The sequence below is a fragment of the Myodes glareolus genome, chromosome 11, assembly GCF_982192425.1.
Source record: "Myodes glareolus chromosome 11, mMyoGla1.1, whole genome shotgun sequence".
Lineage (NCBI taxonomy): Eukaryota > Metazoa > Chordata > Mammalia > Rodentia > Cricetidae > Myodes > Myodes glareolus.
The window spans coordinates 13,937,418-13,956,675 of record NC_142036.1 but is presented as its reverse complement, the minus strand read 5'-3'; the positions used below and the strand labels follow the sequence as shown (position 1 = coordinate 13,956,675).

General features: G+C 54.7%; 2 protein-coding genes and 1 long non-coding RNA gene across 9 annotated transcripts in view; 2 read left to right on the top strand and 1 right to left on the bottom strand.

Moving 5' to 3' along the window:
* The window catches only part of Mta1 (metastasis associated 1), a 38,338-nt gene extending 28,179 nt beyond the window's left edge, over positions 1 to 10,159 (top strand). For 2 of the 7 annotated variants that reach the window (XM_087911480.1, XM_087911477.1), the window contains 14 exons: positions 534 to 633; positions 918 to 1,106; positions 3,306 to 3,380; positions 3,727 to 3,785; positions 4,086 to 4,201; positions 4,497 to 4,648; positions 4,750 to 4,939; positions 5,084 to 5,173; positions 6,410 to 6,562; positions 6,717 to 6,752; positions 7,967 to 7,978; positions 8,993 to 9,024; positions 9,241 to 9,392; positions 9,471 to 10,159. In XM_087911480.1, the coding sequence (XP_087767606.1) occupies positions 534 to 633; positions 918 to 1,106; positions 3,306 to 3,380; positions 3,727 to 3,785; positions 4,086 to 4,201; positions 4,497 to 4,648; positions 4,750 to 4,939; positions 5,084 to 5,173; positions 6,410 to 6,562; positions 6,717 to 6,752; positions 7,967 to 7,978; positions 8,993 to 9,024; positions 9,241 to 9,392; positions 9,471 to 9,621 (1,507 nt within the window). In that variant the 3' untranslated portion in view covers positions 9,622 to 10,159. Of the gene's footprint in view, positions 1 to 533; positions 634 to 917; positions 1,107 to 3,305; positions 3,381 to 3,726; positions 3,786 to 4,085; positions 4,202 to 4,496; positions 4,649 to 4,749; positions 4,940 to 5,083; positions 5,174 to 6,409; positions 6,563 to 6,716; positions 6,753 to 7,966; positions 7,979 to 8,992; positions 9,025 to 9,240; positions 9,393 to 9,470 lie in introns of those variants that run through there. The other 5 variants (XM_087911478.1, XM_087911482.1, XM_087911483.1 and 2 more) reach the window with 3 other exon arrangements.
* Positions 10,160 to 11,594: 1,435 nt separating this feature from the next.
* On the bottom strand, positions 11,595 to 13,556 carry LOC146892509 (uncharacterized). Its single transcript, XR_015004614.2, has 2 exons — positions 13,132 to 13,556; positions 11,595 to 12,411 (listed from the first exon to the last, which is right to left on the bottom strand). It is a non-coding gene; the product is annotated as an uncharacterized LOC146892509 (long non-coding RNA).
* Positions 13,557 to 13,559: 3 nt separating this feature from the next.
* Positions 13,560 to 18,418, top strand: LOC125398554 (cysteine-rich protein 2). Its single transcript, XM_087911484.1, has 7 exons — positions 13,560 to 13,706; positions 16,540 to 16,692; positions 16,898 to 17,038; positions 17,111 to 17,179; positions 17,264 to 17,358; positions 17,718 to 17,775; positions 17,871 to 18,418. The coding sequence occupies exons 1-7, from the start codon at positions 13,664 to 13,666 to the stop codon at positions 17,936 to 17,938; spliced, it is 627 nt and encodes a 208-aa protein (XP_087767610.1). The 5' UTR covers positions 13,560 to 13,663; the 3' UTR covers positions 17,939 to 18,418.
* Positions 18,419 to 19,258: the final 840 nt, after the last annotated feature.

Genomic DNA, 19,258 nt, shown 5'->3' with positions numbered 1-19,258 from the left:
TACTGTGTGCCCTGAGGTCTGTCTCCACTATAGGCAGGTGCTTCTCCCAGGACTAGGCTAGACCTAACCAAACAGCTCCCAGCTGTCTGAGTGGGTGGCTGGAGGCTGCTTGAATGAAGAAGGTAGGACCCCAGAGAACCAGTGCTGAGCCCACAGAGCAGTTGAAGCCCAAGTGAATTCCAGCATGGCCCAGAAGGAGCCCTGTCTGCCTTTGCCACAGACAGTGAGCCTTGGCGTCCCCAGGTCTGAGGCAGTTCCCCTTAGTGAGATCTCCAGCAGACACAGTGGAGATGGAGAATTCTCCTAAGCAGCATTGAGGCACTTTTTGTATGCTCTTTACCCTGACTCATTTGCACGTGGGAACTCATATGCCACCAAATTGCTCGTGCAGCTTCTACCTGGCCTCCTCTACAACTGAGCCCCAGAGACCCTTTGGTGGGTGTACTGCTTGGGTCCTGACCCTCACTGACTTGCCTGGTGGAGGCAATCCCTCCAGGTCAGCTCTGGTGGTTAGTGAATCTCCCTCTCCCCAGCTCCGTGGGTACCTTTGCACGGGCCCTGGATTGCAGCAGCTCCGTGCGGCAGCCTAGCCTGCACATGAGTGCCGCAGCAGCCTCCCGAGACATCACCCTGGTGAGTGGGTCACTGCCACTTCTCCTGCTTTCTTCTGGGGTCCAAGAGCCACAGAGGCATAGAGGGTCCTAGCAAGGAAACTGAGGACTTCAGTATCTTCTGGTACACCTTAGATTTGTCTAACATATGCTAAGGGAGTTAGGGAGGATTTCCCACCCAGGGCCCTTGACAGCCACTAGAGTGTTACCTTGTGACCTGAAAGAGTGGGGGGGTCACATCCCAGGTTGAGGAAGATACTCAGCCTGGGGACAGCCTGGACCCAGGGGAGCCCTGCTGTCTTACAGTTCCATGCCATGGACACGCTGCACAAGAACATCTACGACATCTCCAAGGCCATCTCAGCCCTCGTGCCGCAGGGGGGGCCGGTGCTCTGCAGGGATGAGATGGAGGAGTGGTCAGCATCGGAAGCCAACCTTTTCGAGGAAGCTCTGGAAAAATATGGGAAAGATTTCACAGACATTCAACAAGATTTTGTAAGTGTTTAAGTGAGGCTGTGGTAGTCGCCAACCAGGCCCCATCTCTCACCAAGGAAGATGCCTGTGCCTGTGGCCAGGCCCTGCCCTTTCAGTCCGTGCGTAGGCACTCACTGTGGGGCTAGGACACTGCTGTGGAGGAGCTTCCCTTGGGGGCATCCTCGAGACTTACCAGACTCATCCTCAAAACTGCTTGAACTTGTTTTGTTCTTAACTAAGTTGAGCCTCGCTCCTGTGTAAATCATAGTAAAGACTTCAGGGTCTTTACTATGAGAGGGCCTAAGCCCTCAGAGTCCCCAGCTCCCCAAAGGATTGAATAGTGCTAAACTTGACTGAAAGCCTGCAGACACTCTGGTGAAGGAGCATATCTGTATGAGGTGAGTCAGCTGGGCCACCTTCTCTACAGCCTTGAGGTTGTAGTGAGTGGATTCTGTTGTCCGTTGGGAGCACTGTCAGAATAATAGCAAGGCTAAACATGTTGAAATATTTCTATAATCCCAGCATTCAGGAGGCTGAGACAGGAGAATTATGAGTTTGAGACCAGCCTGGGTAATAGTGAGAACCTGCTACAAAACCAACAAACTCGGCAGCAGCAAGTCCAGACCAGGGTGGGAGAGCCAGGAGCGTGTAGAGTACTGGCATAGGCATAGTCAGGAGGTTTGCAGGTCCGACAGTTGGAGGCGTCGCTCCAGGAGGCCCAGGTGCTGGTCACTCTGTGGCCCACAGAACCCACAGTCTCCACTAGACAGCCAGGCATGTAACTGGATTGAAAAACCAGCCAGGCGGTAGTGGCACGTGCCTTTAATCTCAGCACTTGGGAGGCAGAGACAGGCAGATCTTTGTGAGTTCAAGGCCAGCCTGGGTCTACAGAGCGAGTTCTAGGAAAGTCAGAGCTGTTACACAGAGAAACCCTGTTTTCAAAACAAAACAAAAAAATAATAAAATAAAGGGAGCATAGCCTTGTTAGAAAAAAAGTAGTTAGAAGAATGGGATAGAAAGAAAACAACAATTAGAACAGAGCAGGCAGCATTTGAGGGAGGGCTGGATATGGTTGCTCCAATGAGTGGACAGCCCTGTAGAATTGGCACATTTCTAGACACCATTCTGTAGATAAACTGAGTCTGTCAGAGACTCAAAAGAAAGGGTTGCAGAGCCACCTGCTGGAGGGCAAGGCCTATACTGGCCAGAGGATCAAATGAACCAGACCAGAAACAGGATTGATTGTCCACAGAACAGACAAACCCAGCTTTTGTGTAGCCCCATGCCACATAACACACTTTCATGAGTCTGCTCTTGGCCAATTGTTCATGCAAATAAAGCTGGTAAATACTAAAGAAACAGATGACATTTCTAACCACCATGCTAGACTGTGAAGACCAAAGTCCTAGCCTGGGGGTATACCTCAGTGGTATAATGCTTGATTGCATGGGCAATACCCTGGATTTGATGCCCACCACTGCCAAAAACCACCCATTGAGCCCTTTGAAATTACAAGTGCCATTTTTTAAACAGTAGCTTGAGGTGAAAAGACTAAACTTCAGTCACTTGGCTTGTGGCCCAGGAAGCACTGGAAGAGGGACAGGGTCAAGGGGCTCTACACACTGCTGTGTGCTCAAAGACAAAAGCCACCCCAGCCCTCAACACTGAGTGAAATACTAAGGGAAGGATAAAGAATCTGTGTAAGAAGCTGTAGAGTTAACTACCCAGAGAAGCAGCACAGTTGGCTTTCCCGCCAAGGAGAAGCGCAGCATTGGCTGTGGGCGGCACAAGGGCCTCTCGTCTTGTCTTGGACCCTCTTGTGCTACCAGAGCAAAGCACCGAGAATGGTGACGCAGTCGTCAGGAAAAGTCCTTGGTCAAGGATCTGCTTTTGTCTCGTGGTGGTGGTGGTGGTGAATGGGAGGGGGCAGAAGGGCAAGACAACAAGGTCTGTCAGTCTTGTCCTTTCCATGTCTGGTCCTTAGTAAGGACAGAACCAAGTTCTTGTCGTCTCAGTCAGGTTCTAGCCTGGGTTTTCAAGGGAAGGTCAGCCACCCACTTCCTGTTGTTAACAAGCAGGGGATGCGGTCTGTTGTTGTGTCATTAGTGAGGGACCAGAATTGGCATTCCAGCACTGCCCTTGCCCCTGCCACCCTACTCCTTAGCCTGTCTGGGCAGTAGTACTGTTTTTGCTACCCATGATGTTGCCTTCTCACCCCAGCTCCCATGGAAATCGCTCACCAGCATCATTGAATATTACTACATGTGGAAGACCACCGACAGATACGTCCAGCAGGTGGGCCATCCCACTCTCCCATACCACATCTACTCCATCCTTCCCCACAGTCCACATATAGTCACATTAATTTGTTCACACCTTCCCTAAGCGCTGGAGCAAAGAGGAAGGAGCCACGGTCCCTAGAGGACTCAGAGACTGGGGGGAAGGGACATTATTGAACCCTAGCCAGCCTGACACCCCCACTTCCTGGTCCTAGGTTGGCCAGGAGGGTGGCCATGCAAAATTTTCACAAGTCTTTTCCAAGGGAGCCTGTGATGGAAAAATAATGGTATCCCCCTCCCTGTGGTCTCCCTGCTGCCTTGGCCAGCCTGGTGACCTCCCTAACCCTTTGTTTTGTTTTAAGAAACGTTTGAAAGCAGCTGAAGCAGAGAGCAAGTTAAAGCAGGTTTATATTCCCAACTAGTAAGTTCATTCTTATTTTCCTGGGGGCCAGTGGTAGATGGGCAGTGGGTGTGGAACTCTTAGGATCCATTGGGGTCAGGAGCTAAGTCAGGGAACCTCCGTCACCCTTTTCATGAGCTTAGCTGGGGAGGAGGGATGAGGATTCAAATTCTTTTGGCCCGGGAGTCAAGCTGGGTTTAGTGCTCAGCACATTGGGGCATGGAGTATGGCAGCCAGAATACAACCGACCAGGGGTACAGGGATGTCTGTTGGGATACAGACATCCCAGGGCACCTGTGACTGATCCTTCTCCTCCATCAGTAACAAGCCAAATCCAAACCAGATCAGCGTCAACAGTGTCAAGGCCAGTGTAGTGAATGGCACAGGGACGCCGGGCCAGAGCCCCGGGGCCGGCCGGGCCTGCGAGAGCTGCTACAGTAAGTGCTGTACCTGGCACCCACCAAGGGCAGCAGGGGCCGTGGGAATGCTGCTGCGTGGCTGTGGCGCTCATGGGGCCCCTGAAGGCCCCTGTGCCCAGACCTGGAATGACTCATCATAACGGGGCTGCCGTGGTGGGGGTAGTTTGGAAGTCTTCCTCAGGAACATGAAGTGGACCTACTTTGGCCCTGGGCCAGTGGGTGGGATGGTTGGTGGTGGTGGGGACACTGGGATGCTCTTTGCACCGTTGGTTCTGCTTAAGAATCCGTCTATTTCCAACTTTGTTGTCCGTAGCCACACAGTCTTACCAGTGGTATTCTTGGGGTCCCCCTAACATGCAGTGTCGCCTCTGCGCATCTTGTTGGACATATTGGAAGAAATATGGTGGCTTGAAAATGCCAACCCGGTTAGATGGAGAGAGGCCGGGACCAAACCGCAATAACATGGTAAGTGGGACATGCCATACCTGTCACCTGCTGCATGTAGGCCTCAGGTCCTTGGCCTCCAGTCACGGTGCTGTGTTGGGGTGCTGTGCCCCATTTCACAGAGTCCCCATGGTATCCCAGCCCGGAGCAGTGGGAGCCCCAAGTTTGCCATGAAGACAAGGCAGGCTTTCTACCTGCATACTACCAAGTTGACACGCATTGCCCGGCGCTTATGCCGTGAGATCCTACGCCCATGGCATGCCGCACGCCACCCCTACATGCCCATCAACAGTGCAGCAATCAAGGCTGAATGTGAGTCATCCCCTATTCCCTTTCTTGGCGCCAGCAGAAACCACAACAAAACTGAGTGTCCAGGCTGGGGTAAAGATCAGGGCCCTGATTCTTGGGGAGTATAGTCCTTCACTCTACATCGTCCTTCTGTTCATCCTCCTGTAGGCACAGCAAGGCTGCCCGAAGCTTCCCAGAGCCCGCTGGTGCTGAAGCAGGTAGCACGGAAGCCCCTGGAGGCTGTACTCCGATACCTTGGTAAGCTGATGGAGGGGTGGCACATAGCTTTCTAACTCTAATCCTAGCAGCCCATCTCGGAAACACTGCATGATCACCAGAACTACCCTTTTGGCCTAAGTTGCACTGTGCCAGGCTCAGGAATACCCACAGAAAACAGTGCTACTTTCTGTCCCCTTATATGTCCTGAGTTCCAAGCCCTTTGTTTCTAATCTCTCTGGCATACCCAGTAGCCCTGTGTCCTATTTGAAACAGGGTTTCTCTGTGTAGCCATGGATGTCCCAGAAGTCACTCTGTAGACCAGGCTGACCTCAAGCTCACAGATTCTCCTGCCTCTGTTTCCCAAGTATTAGGATTAAAGGAGTACACCACCACACCTGACTTCTGACTAGGGTTTATACCAGGTGTAACCCCACCTACAAGTCTACCAAGACAGGGTGGGTGTATACCTGCTGCCTGCAGGGATGCCTTTTCCCAACGCTCAGACAACATTGCAGGCCTTTTTGAGCCCTTGGTGGTCAAGGTGCTCTTCTGACTAGCAGCCTTGCAGGGATAGTGCCTTGCTTGTGTTGATCTGGACACTGTTGAGATGTCTAAGCAGTGCTACTGACCGTTTAGAAATGGCACATTCTGAAGTCAAGCCAGACACTTGGGTTCACTTGTTTGCAGTGTTTAAGTGGGTGTGAGTCAGTCCTCCAACATGGAGGTAGCAGTCCTTCTGGAAAGGACATTCCAGAACCATGAGCTAAGTGTGTTCATTGCAGACACAAGTGTCTTTGGCTTTGCTCCCTATCCAGGGTCCTCAGCCCCAGGGCCAGCCTTGCCCTTATTCTGTAGGAGGATGTGGTCAGTGCTAGGATCCGCCTTCTATGGAGTAGATCCTTGCTCAGCCAGCCAGGCAGCTCAGTGTCTGGGCCAGTAGCCAGTTTTCTGCCTTCAGACCTGGTGGCCTGGATGTGAAGGCTGTCTGATGGAGTTGCTGTGTTTATGGGCTGTGTCTGGATCTTGTAAGCTCTTAGCACTTACCCAGCTATCCTGTCCAAGGCAGCGGGCTGGGCTCTGCTTGGCTGTCGTCCCTCCTGAAGATATCCTAGGTAGCCCTGCTGCTATTTTGATCCCCAGCTTCAGGCTGCTCTGGTAGACAGTGACCGTTTCTTTCCAGCCTAGTCAGTGGGGCTTCAGGGTGGAAGGTATTATTACTGCATGGAGCCTCTTGTACTGCTGTTTCTAATGCCCTTGCCTCTTTCATGCTCACAGAGACCCATCCCCGACCCCCTAAACCTGACCCTGTGAAGAGTTCGTCCAGTGTGCTCAGCAGTCTGACCCCTGCCAAGTCAGCCCCTGTCATCAACAATGGCTCCCCCACCATCCTGGGCAAGAGGAGCTATGAGCAGCACAATGGGGTAGATGGTGAGTTTGAGCTGCAGGACTGGCCCTGTGAGGAGGCCAGACCTACAGGGGGCTGTGGGACTAGCCCTGAACCTCCACATGACCCTTATTCAACTGGCTGTCTTAGTTGATGGTGTTTTCTCTCCCTCTCTCTCCTGTCCCTGGGCACTGCCAGGCAACATGAAGAAACGCCTCTTGATGCCCAGTAGGGGTAAGGCCTCGGGCGGCCGCTGGTGGGGTGCCATGGCCGCGTCCTGTCGTGATGCCTGTGTGTGCTGTCTACTAGCAGACTGGGAGGTTCAGGGCACGTACAGGGGCAGCCCACACAGACCCAGGCCACAGCCCATACTCCTGTGCTCTTGTAGACTTATAACTTGGTAGAGGGCCCATGAGCCCTGGGTCTCTAGACTTGGCCTGAGCCCTGAGTGGACTGTCCTTGCATGAGGGCCCTGGTGCCCCCACTGCTGTCGCGCTGTGACTGCTCGCATGCCTTCAGTCTTGCTTGTAGGGCCGCTAGTACTACCTGCAGTTTTTGTGTGCCCTGCCTGATGGGGGTAGTATGGATGGGTTGGTGGCTGGGCTTTCATACGATCTTTGTATCTGCTGATGGTTAGCTGAGATTCTCCTGATGGGGTAAGGACTGTGGGAAATGAGCCTGCTCTGGACCTGAGGTATAGCACCAAGTCTGATGTTAGTGTTTAAGGACGGACCCGTGGGTAGCCAGGAAAAACTAGCCAACCAGCATGAGACCACTCAGGCCCCTCCCAAAGCTGTCAGGACGAGAGCCTAGGGGATAACGGAAGGCAGTGACTATCCAGTTGTAGCTCAGGACACTCCCCCTCAAGGTTGTTTTGGAAGCTTGCCGACTCTCATGCACCCAGGCAGACATATCCCTTTTGTCTGGCTGTGGGATTGGCATGTTACTGCACCTCAAACCAGGGGTTCAGGCATAGCTTTCTCAGACCTTGCTTCTGGCCTCTATAAAGAACTGTGCACTTCCACTGAATTTCTCAAGGTCCATTATACAGGTATGTCCTGCAGTGAGGACCCAGCCAGGACCTGGTGGGGACTCGCTGGCTCTGTGAGTGGTCTAGGCAGCTCAGGCCCCAGGTCAGAGGTTCTAGCCACAAGAGAAGTGAGTCTCCTGAAACAGTAAAACCAGGTCTCAGTATTAGTTCTAGCCTAGGAGCCATGGACCGGCCCCAACCTGTGGTGCTGGGTAGACCTCAGGATTCAGCCTTGCATAAGCAGGGCGGATGAGAACTCTGGGCAAGGCGTTGGTCCCTGGCACCCTAGGTTCTTAACTCACTAACCCCCGCCCCATGCTGCCTGCTGCTCTGCCTCGCGGCTTGGCTGCCATGTGCATGCCGCTCACTCTAACTCTAGTGTGTATCTTCTCTCTCTGCCACCTCATCACTCTGGCAGGCACTTATCTGGGTAAGTAGCTTTTGTGGTAGGGCTTTATGTGGGCACAGGGTTGGGGTCCCAACAGGTGCTATGAGCAGGTCATCTCTGCCTGGGTACTGTAGGCCAGGAAATTGGGGTGCCTGACAGCTAAATGAACTTGCAGGGGGAAAGGCTGGATCCAGGGAGCCGGGATAGGATAAAGGAAGTAGGACAGGCTCTCACTTCCTAAGAGACAGGCCACACCTGTAATCCCCACCTTTGGGAATCTAAATAGGAGGATCTCAGGTTCCAGGTAACTGAGATATATGTTTAGTCTGAAAATATAAAAAGAGGGTGATCTCTGGTGGGAATATTCCATGATTGACATATTACCATGGGGTTCAGTGGCACTGGCTAGGCCTAGTAGAGGAGTCCTGTCTTGTCCTCAGCTTGGGACCAGGCCATTCAGAGACCTGTGCCAGCAGATGTAGGAGACAGTGATTTCTGGGGTGGGCCCATCTGGGACTCCTTCTGACAGAGCCTAGATTGTGTCTCTCAGCCTCATGCTATTGACATCTCAGTTCATTTTTAGGCCCTTAGTCTACAAACATCTGTTGGAGTCAGAATAGCTGCTTTAGCATGTGAGCAGCCGGCAGACAGTGACTGTCCCACGAAGGGAGAAGGCTGATGATGATGCACACACGGCTGTGCAGGCTGTTGTTTGGTACACACTAGACTTTACCTGCCTTGGCCTGGTGGAGCAGGGTAGCTGTCTCACATGAAGGAGCAATATCAGATCTGAGACCTGGAGCCCAAACTGCCAGACTGCTACATCTTCTGCTGGCCAGGTGGCCCTCAGGGTTGGCAGAGCTATGGGACCTTCTGGGCTAGCTGAGAACCTCTTACAGGCCCCTTGGGTGTGGGCTTTGGCTGGAGGGGGTGGCCTCGGAAGGATCATCCCTCACCTCCATCTTAATGGCCTGCACTTGGAGGCATTGGCACGCTGTGTGGGTGCTGAACATGCTTCCCCTGCTCTGGCCTCACTCTTGTGTTCTTTTTCATCAGGTCTGGCAAACCATGGACAGACCAGGCACATGGTAAGAGTGGGTGACAAGAGACTTGGCATACTTCTGTGTGTGCACTTATCCCTCAGGTGATGGGGAAGTGGCCCAGGTAGTCCCTAGCCCCACCTGGGCTGGGTGCTTTACTGTGGAACCTCGAGGTCCAGGAAGTTGGGCTCTTGGGCTGTGATTTGTAAAATAAGACTGGGGCACTATCTTCCAGTGTTCATATCCACCTCTTGTTCAATCCAGGGACCAAGTCGGAATCTCCTGCTCAACGGGAAGTCCTACCCCACCAAAGTGCGCCTCATCCGTGGTGGCTCCCTGCCTCCTGTCAAACGGCGGCGAATGAACTGGATTGATGCCCCTGACGATGTGTTTTACATGGCCACAGAAGAGACCAGGTTGGAGCCTTTCCTGGGACGGGATGGGAGTCTTCAGCTACCACCTTCTGGTTTTTACTGGTTCACCTCTTCCCGCAGGAAAATCCGCAAGCTGCTCTCATCCTCAGAAACCAAGCGTGCTGCCCGCCGGCCCTACAAACCCATTGCCCTGCGCCAGAGCCAGGCCTTGCCGCTGCGGCCACCCCCACCTGCACCAGTCAACGATGAGCCCATTGTTATTGAGGACTAGGCAGTCCCCACAGTGCGGTGCGGCCTGCCTGGGCCCTCCATCAGCCCCAGAGTATCCAGTGAGGCCTGCAGAGGCCAAGCGGCCTCCCTCCCCCACCAGACTGCTGCCCACCCCACCCTCTGTTTCCGTAGTGCCCCAACTCCCGCCCTCACATGCAGAGAAACTGCTCCTCTGGTGGACGTGCGGGGAAGAAGTGTGGTCTAACTTATTCCAAGACACCGAGGAGTCTTTTTTAGCTTTGTGTTTACTTTCTGGCTGGAGCAGAGATGAGGAATGCCCGGGCCCTGTGCTACAGGGCTTCTCACCCGGGGTGGGCTTTAAGGTTTTGTTGTGTTCTGTTGAAGGTGCCATTTTAAATTTTATTTTTATTACTTTTTTTGTAGATGAACTTGAGTTCTGTAACTTACACCTGGAATGTTAGGATTGGTGAGGCCAGCAGCGGCCAAGCTGCCTGGCAGGGTTGGTCCCTTGTCTTTTCAAGTAATTTTCATATTAAACAAAAACAATGAAAAAAAATCTCATAAAAAGGAAAACCCCAGCAAGCCCTTCTGTGTTCTTTGTTCCAAGTCGCTCTTCTGGTTTAGGGCCTTGAAGCCACCCTGCCCCAACATCTGGAATACCCTTGGCGGGTACATGGTCAGGCCCAGGAAGATGGGCAGTAGCTACAGGTCAGGCCAAATGCTGCTCGGCTCAGTGCTGGGGTTACTCAGTCTGGAGTGTACTGCTTCGAGACCTGTTTCTGCAGGTGTTTGGTCCAGTGCCAGCTGCCCTTCCCAAAGGGGAAGCAAGGGGCTAACTGGTGAGGACCTCCACTCTTGATGTTGTGCTAAAACTGTCTCACATGCCGCAGTGGGAGCTGACCCTACCTGAGGCCCTACAACTTTTCCAACCGAGGTTTGCCTAGGTTGACTTGACACAAAGCTTGCGGTTCGGGGCCACCCACTGTGCTCCAGCTGTCAGGCCTGCTGCCCTAAGCTGTGCTGCCCGAGCAGGTGTACTTTTCTCAAGTATTTACTCAGATTTCTGCTCAGAAATCTTATCTCCGCCTGTGCCTACCCTTGCAGGCCTAGAGACAGGTGCAGGCCTGGCCAGCTACTGGAGGAAAGAGGGCTGTCTCTACAAGCCATCATCCCTCAGGCTGCTGCCTCAGCTGGTCAAGAAAAGGGTCAGCCAGCCCCTCCCTGGGAGCAGTGGGGAATTTTGGCCTCTGCCTCCTGCTTCTCCTGCCCTACTCAGGCGCCTATGATATGTGGAAATCTCAGATGGGGGATTAAAATAGAAACCACTTCTGTTCCCACTCGGTATAGATAAGGGGGTGGTATCTTTGCTTTCCTGAGCCTGTGATGGGGCTTATCAGGGTGACAGGCCCGGTGTCAGGGACAGGGCTGTGACATGTACCCCGTCTTCCTAGGGTCATTTAGCTTCTTTCCCCAGTTGATCTTGGTCTCCATCTTGTCTGGTACTACTCTAGGACTGTCCAGTCTTCAAGGGCCTTCTGAGTCCTTTTCCCATGTGGGAGTCTGCTGGGAGCTTGGCTCTCGACTTAAGCAAGGTGCAGATGAAGCCCCTTCTGATCTAGTTCCCTTGTCCTCAGGCACTTGACTTGCCTCAGTGCCTCAGCCAGTGCCCACTATAGCATCAAAGCCAAGTGTGTCAGGTTATGTGTCTACCTCTGGCTGCCAAGGCGAAGAACGGGAAGTGAACATAGGCTGGTGGCTGGTGGGCCCAGGAAAGTACTCTGCATTAAAGAAAATGGGCATGGGACATTCTATGAGGGTCAGGCACTCATGACCTTAGGAACTGGCACTGACTTGAAGACCTGATCTAAAAACAGCCTGCATACCTGCCCAAGTCATGTCTTAGAACCTTCATCCCAGGCCTTGCCATGCCTAGAGCCTAACTGTCCCAGCCCAGCCATGGGTTTCCTATAGTAGATCTGTGACCCTGTTCTGAGGACAGGACATATGAAAATATAATTTCCAAGATGCTTTGTTTCTTGCCAGGACCATAGAGAAAAAATGTAACCTGCTCCACATCCTGCTGTCTTAGGTAAGATGGTTTGATTGGGAATCAGGGCACCTATGTGTCCTGTCTGAACAGAACCTGGCCATGAATGAAGGGGTCATGTCCAGGAAGGCACTGTGGAGCCCTGTACCTACCTCTTCCGTTGACTGGTGTGTGTTCAGAGGTGCCTTTCTGTCCCTGCTCACGCTGTCCTGTTACTGCCCTTTTGCCCTCCAAAGCCTCAGATGTGCAGGCCAAGGCCACTGTTTCTGTCATTGGCCCGTGTGCCTTCTTGCCAGACACAAGACAGCCCCATGTACCCCCGCTCCTTGCTGGATCCCCTTCTCACCCTGGGCATCTAGCCAGTATTACGTGCCATTCTTTTGGAGGGGCCCTGTTCCTATCCACTCTTTCATCAGGGCTGGGCACACTTGAGGCCTTTTTAGAAGACTGCCTGAGCCTAGCCCAGTTAGCCCTGTCTTTCACTACAAATATTAGGGGTGGGTGATTAAGCAAGCAGTTAGCTAGGTTCCTCAGGACTACTAAGATGGGGAGCTGGGAAAGACAATAATGAATGCTTGGGTTGGGAGTCCAGTCTGAACAGGAACCTGGCTATGAAGGAAGGGACCCTGTCCAGGAAGGCACTGGGAGGCCTCCTAAACCTACCTCTTTCCTTGGCTGGCATGTGTCCAGAGGTGCCCAGGGGGAGCTGGTCAGGCTGGTCAATCAGGCTTGGAGGGGGCAGCACATGTTTCTGAGCTGTTGTCACCATGGAAATGGCAGTAGCTGCAGGATATGTGTGCAAGGAAAGGGAGAGGCCATCACATGGAGCAATAGTAGTAAACCTGGGGTCACCTGAGACCCCTTGACTCCCAGTCCTTGGGCTGGGCAGAGAAATGAAATTTGAGTGTCCAGTCCAGCAGTGAAGACAGAGTGGGAGTGGTGTTCCTGGAGTCGGCTGCCCATACTGGGTCAGCTCATCAGGGTCTGGGACATAGAGGGTGTTGTTTCCCAGACTTAATGCCCAGGTTTGGTCAAAAGGCTCGGAGAGAGGTGTGTGGGTTCCTGGGTCCTTTTTTCGGTTCCTATCTCCAGGAGTTACAGGATGGAATCAAGAAGTAGGAGGGGCCAAGCAAGCCCCTAGTGGGAAGGAGAAATGGGAGGGGGGCTGTTTCTGAGGACTAGCAAGGTGGTAGACAGGATCCAGCTGGCAGGATTTCTAGTTCTACCACCCAACAAAATGCACAGGGGACAGAATTCTGGGAGTCAGAGACCCTGGCCTGAGAAAGACCAGCAGCAGTTGTGGGCTTGGGATGCTCACAGATGGGGGTGTTAGCTCGCAGAGGAAACTCACAGGTACCCTGCTCCTCCTAGGATAGAACTGGGGAGGAACCTTAGGGCGCAAGTGCACCTGCTGCCTCCTCAGAGCCCACACTGTCTGTTTCCACCCCGCCCCCACTCGTCCCAGTGGTTTTTAGGCTGTTTTTGGAAGTGGTGGCAGCTTACTAGTGAGCCTCTCCCGCCCCTCCTTCAGCACCACAGACAGGACCGCGGCGCCCCGCCCGGAATCCAATGCTTCGTGCTTCTGTTCGCCCAGGCCGTTGCTATGGAAACGAGGCAACAAAGGGAGGCGGCGCCCGGGAGGCGGGAGTGCGGGGTGGGGGGGGCAATCCCGCGGGCTTCTCGCACCCACTCCTTACACGAGTCAGACAAGGGGGGTCGGGGTCTGGGGCTGGAAACCCCAAGTCTGTTCTTCAGCTAGAGGCCACGATGTTGTCATGGAAACCGCGGGCTATCCCTGTAGACACCACCTCACTGTGGGGTAGGGGGCGCCAGGCCCGGCCCCTCCGCCCCTCCGACACTGGCAGGTGCGCCCCGCCTGCCGTGTGCTTAGCTGCTGGCGTCCTGGGGGGCGGGCTCCTGAGGCCCCGCCCAGATCTCGGAGCCAATTGACATCCGGAGGCGGGCGGGGCAGACGCGGGCGGCGGCGCAGAGACCAGTTCGGGTGGAGGGAGCGGACCTACCAAGCGCAGGGACCATGGCCTCCAAGTGTCCCAAGTGTGACAAGACCGTGTACTTCGGTGAGTATCCGCCTGCCGTCCGCCTTCGCCTCCAGTCCCCTGGCGCAGCCACACCCCGTTGTGTACATCGATCCTCGTGCGCAGCCATGGTCCGTGGGATGCGCGGCCGGTAGCTAAGCTCGCCACGCTGCCCACGCGGGTGCGGCCGAAGGCTCGAAGGTGGGGCTGCGCCGGGCAAGGGAAGCCACTTGGGATCCTGGAGAGGCTGTGGCGTCGGGTGGGTTAGAAAGCGACCCATAGGCTTTGGGTGAGGTACGCAAAGTCCTGGTCTGCCGGGACCGGGAGCGCCCTCCTCGCCAGCCGCATGTTCGGCTCATCGCCCTTCTTCAGCGGCACTGTTTGGGGAGGGATCCAACGAAGTCGGACGCCTGGGACTGGTCCGATAAGATTCCTTAGGTCCCCGGCATCTCCGCCTCACACTGTTGCTGCCTACTAGACGGCACGTGGATCCAGTAGTGTGACCCGGAGTAGCGAGTAACCCCAGACCTCACTCCGACCTCTGCCCAGACCCAGACCGCTGTACCAGGTCTGGGTTCCGCTGGGATTCCGGATTCAGTCCAAGCGGGGGCGACCTCGGCCTCTGCCTCTTACATGCCTCAGCTTGCTCCCTTTCTTGGCCATTTGCCTCGGCAGTTTCACCCGGGCGGGGTGGGGCACTGGTGACACGTAGGTCTCCACTAGCCTGAGAGACTAGGACCCTGGGCCATCAGGGAAAGAGGTATTAGTATGCAGGAATGTTTGGTTCCTGCTAAGGAGGCCTCTGAAGGCAGTCACCTTTATCAGGCATCCCCTGTTCCCTGAACTGCTAACCTCCTGGGGCTATGCTCCTGGCTGAACAACTTTTCCGGAGTAGCAGTGTTGCTGCCCACCAAAAGATAGACTCAGGGCCAGAATAGAGGAAGACTTCTGGCCTGAAAAGACAGGGTCCCTTTCTATGACCATCTCAGAACAGTCGTGAGTGTCCAGGTCAGTGGACTTCTAAAGCTGACCGGAGGAGAGGAGAGGCCACTTTTGTTTGTTCCCAGAGGGGAGGGACCGGATTTGGCCTGGAGTTGTTCTGGGTGGCCTGGAGCCAGGGGTTTCCTGTTGCCTCCTGGAGGGGAGGGACAGAATGTCTGATTTCAGTCCTTTTCCTACCAAGGGACATCGGACAAATCTCAGGGTGAGGACAGTCCTCAGGGCCGTTCTTCATGTCTCTGCCTCTGGTCAGGCAAACTCTGGGCTCTCTGGGGCCTTGGCCAACAGGCCACCCGGAAAAAGCATTCTGCCTGCTTGGGCGCCTCTGGCTCTCCGCAGAAAACAAAGGCTCCTCAGTCAGTTGGCTTTTGTTCCATGGGGAGGTGAGGGGTCCAGAATGCTGCTCTTTCCACCCAGCTAGGCTCTGCTCCAGCTGTCCACATCTGAGTAAACTTTAGGCCAAAGGGACCCCAGGTTGCCCTCTAGAACATGTGACCAGGTAGGAGACCATCCCCTCCCAAGCTATTAGGCTCAATCGATGCCGCATTCCCAATTTACATCTGTAATGGGGCCATCGACCCAACCAGTGGGTCTGAGGGTCAGTTCCCTGCCCTCACGTGGCCCGAATCCCAGAGCTGGCCAGAGCAGAGTGGTTTTGGCAGCCTTGGGCTGCAGCTGCCACAGCCACTGATGGCCATCCCGGCAACCTCCTTATCACTGCACTGAGAGAGGATGCCAAGCAAGCATGGGAGCCAAGCCTGCTTCTATCCAGGTCGCTCTTGCCTGTTCTGGACATAGCAGGGTTCTGGATCACCTCTGTCTTAGAATCACAAGGGGAGCTAAATGACACTGTCCAGGGCAAGGGTCTGGGGTTCCTGGAGGATGCCCTGTCCTGTCCATGCACAGCAAGTTAGGGCTGTGGAAAGCCAGACTTGGCCGCACGGTGGATCCAGGCTTACTGCCCAGCAGCAGCACCTCCTGGGGGTGGGGGTGGGACTCCCAGAGTAGGCTGCGCTCCCTAGTATTTGCCAAGGTTGTCCAGAGGAGGCTTGGCCCCAAAGGGATCACTAGACCACTCTTGAGAAAGGAAGGCTGGAGAGCTTTTTCTTCTATCCTGAGTACAGTGCCAGAGCCAAGCAAGCATAACACCCCTCCCGCCTCCCCCGCGGCCGCCCTGCTCTGGCCTGGCCCCTTCCCTTTGGAATTCTGGCTCTGCTCTCAGCTCAGGCCCTTCTTCCTGCCCACTTCTCCACCCGTTTCCTGCCTTACTCCCTTGGGGAGGCCCAAGCTTCCGTCCATTGGGATGTGGCTCAGGAGTCATAGCTCTGGAGGTGGTGGGGGGAGCATGCTCACAATCCTCAGCTGCCGATCCCAAACCTTTGGCGCCAAACTGGCAGCTGGAGGCAGAGGGTGGAGGGAGAGATCTCAGGCTTAGGAGAAGGAAGCCAAATAGGGCTCTGCGGCAACCAGGACTGCTGGTCCCTCACCTGGCGCTGAAGAGCGAGGGCTTTAGTCTCAGGAGTGGGGCTTTCCTGGCTTGCCTAGGCTTTGCGGGGATGGGCACAGGTGTGAGGAGAGGCGCTATGAGTGTGAGGCAGGTGTTTCCAGGAAGGAGCAGGTAGAAACAGGTGCACTCGACAGACATTGAGGGGTTAAACCAGGTGCATGGGCTGAGACCACTTAGGCATGAGCAAGGAGAAAAGGACCCCAGGATGGCTGATGGAGCCTCTGTTAGCAGTAGCCTAATCGTGGAGCCACCATGGGCGGGATGGGAGTGAGGTATGATATAACCAGGTGGTGTGAAATGGAGGGATGTGGGCTTCCGGACTACAAGAAGAGGAGCAGGAATGTGGCTCTGACCTCCTACAACCCACAGCCGAGAAGGTGAGCTCCCTGGGCAAGGACTGGCACAAGTTCTGTCTCAAATGTGAGCGCTGCAACAAGACACTGACCCCCGGGGGCCATGCTGAGCATGATGGGAAGCCCTTCTGCCACAAGCCCTGCTATGCCACACTATTTGGACCCAAAGGTAAGCAGGGTCTCAGCCAGGGGCAGCCAGCTCCTGTGGTTGCTGGGTGGGGTAAGGGTGTCATCTTACCTTCCCCTTCCCCTCCCCTGCGCCATTCCTATCCTGGAAAGCCTTGAAGCAGCCTTGGGAGGAGTTCTGTGTAAGAGGTGGGTGGAGTCAAGGCCTCCAATCATTAGCCTCCTGCTGGCATGCTTGCCACCTACAGGCGTGAATATAGGGGGCGCTGGTTCCTACATCTATGAGAAGCCTCCAGCTGAGGGTCCTCAGGTCACTGGCCCCATCGAGGTCCCTGTGGTGCGAACAGAGGAGAGGAAGACCAGTGGACCCCCAAAAGGTCCCAGCAAAGGTGAGATAGGCTCTGGGTGGGGGTTAGGTATGGGTGGCCAAGGTCCACCCTGACCTAACTTCTCCCTTCCAGCCTCTAGTGTCACTACATTCACGGGGGAACCCAACATGTGTCCTCGATGCAACAAGAGGGTGTACTTTGGTAAGTGACTACCCAGTCTCCTGATTCAGGGAAACTGTGCCTCAGGGTAGGGGTTGCCACCAGCACCATGCTCCTCCCTTCCAGCTGAGAAGGTGACCTCTCTGGGCAAGGATTGGCACCGGCCCTGCTTGCGCTGTGAGCGCTGCTCCAAGACGCTGACTCCCGGCGGGCATGCTGAGGTAAGGGGTGCAGTTGCGATGCAGGAGCCAAACAGGTCTTAAGGAGGGGACCGGGAGGAAGAGCATACTGGATTTAGGATTCAGGAACTGGTAGGGTTGGAGTGCGTACAGGAAACAAGGAATTCTGCTGCTGCTTTACCCCCTGACCTGGGATTGCCCTAGGCTCTATGGACTGCTCTCTGGCCACCAGAGGGCAGATCTGCAGCTTGGAGCTTTACTGTCCCTGTCAAAGGGAGAGGGCAGCCGCAGAAGCCTAAGACCTCAGGGAGGCGGTGCCTACATTGTGAAGGTCTCATTGCTTCTGGGAAGTAAGTGGGGGGGGGGGGTCCTGCTCAGCACTCTCTCTATGCTGCCCACAGCATGACGGCCAGCCCTACTGCCACAAGCCTTGCTATGGAATTCTCTTTGGACCTAAGGGTGAGTATAGTGGGGGTAGAGGACACCAGGACCTCTTTCCTTACCTGGATCCCTGTTTGTTCCTGCTCATCCACCCCAGCCACTTTTCGTCACAGGAGTGAATACCGGTGCTGTGGGCAGCTATATCTATGACAAGGACCCCGAAGGCACAGTTCAGCCTTAGATCTGCAGATGCTGTCCTCAGGGTCCCTTACTTGGCCCTGAGGGAAAGTGACCTGCTGCCTAGTCCTGCCTCCGTGTGTCTTGCCTGCAAACCCCAGGGCCTAAGTGGTGGAGGAGGAAACTTCCTGGGTAGTCTCCAGAATAGCCCAAATTTCAACCCTTTGTGTGTTACCTCGGCATGTCCTATGCTACCCACTGTCCCCTTTGTGTCTGTGCACCTCCATAGTCCATGTGTCCTGTGTCCCCATGTCCCTGATAGCTCTCCGAGGTGGCTATCCTATGATATCCCTGTTGCCCACACCTGCCCACCAGTATTATTTATGCTCTGCTTGCCGGTGATGGCATGAGCTCACAGCATTCCCAGGGTGGCAGCAACCCTGCAAGGAGCCCTCTGCTGGCTCCCACACTATTCCCTACCTACCCCTCACGTGGTTCACAGCTACGGAGACTTTTGCTGTCAATAAATGGTTTGGTTTGAGGATTGCAGGGCCCAGTGTCTTGTGTGGGGGGTGCGTGTGATGGGGGGTGCGTGTGAGCCCAAGACAGTGTTCCTTTGTCCCTTCACAGATGTCCCCTTGTACTCCTGGGCCCAGTATTGGTAGGGATGGAATTCAGAAGCGTTTCTGAACTGGGGAGACTGATTTAGGCATCAGACCGCCACTGCAATGTGTGGGAAGCAGGGAGGGGCTGCTCTGGGCAGAGGTGGGACGGTGCCTTGGACAAGGAGGCCCGTTAAATTACAGATGAGATCCGCTGAAGACAGTTCTGAGACATGCAGAGGTGTGGTATATACATGGGGCTGCGGCCGGGACCCTGGGACACAGCTCCAGGCACTGCAGTGTTTGGTGTATGTAAACAAGCAGAAGCCGTGTAATGGGACCTGGAGACCCGTGACCAGAAAGGTCTTGTGCAGATCGTGAAAGGCTGGGGAGAGCTGAAGTGGAGAACAGGCTAGGATTGGGCTGAGAAGTCCATGAGAGATTAAGGGTGCAGTCTGACCAGGGTCAGCTATGGCCATTTCCTGCTATGTCCACAGGGCAAAGCTTTTGACCACTTTGACTTGTCTCTAGTGGGTAGATGAGGAACAGAATGAGGAAAGTCGGCAGGCCAGGGTCTAGGGATTCATGTGACTGGGTGTGTAGTGAATCCTGTCTTCCTAGCCCAGGATCTGGAACTGGAACCCCTTCTTAAACAGTGGGTGTGTCCTTCCCTCCACTTGTTTTTTCCCCGAATGCCCACTAGACGGCGCCCCTGTATTTCAGCTTGGTGCTTTGAGGGACGTCCTCTGATTGGCCCCATCTAGTCCTGTTCCATATGCAAT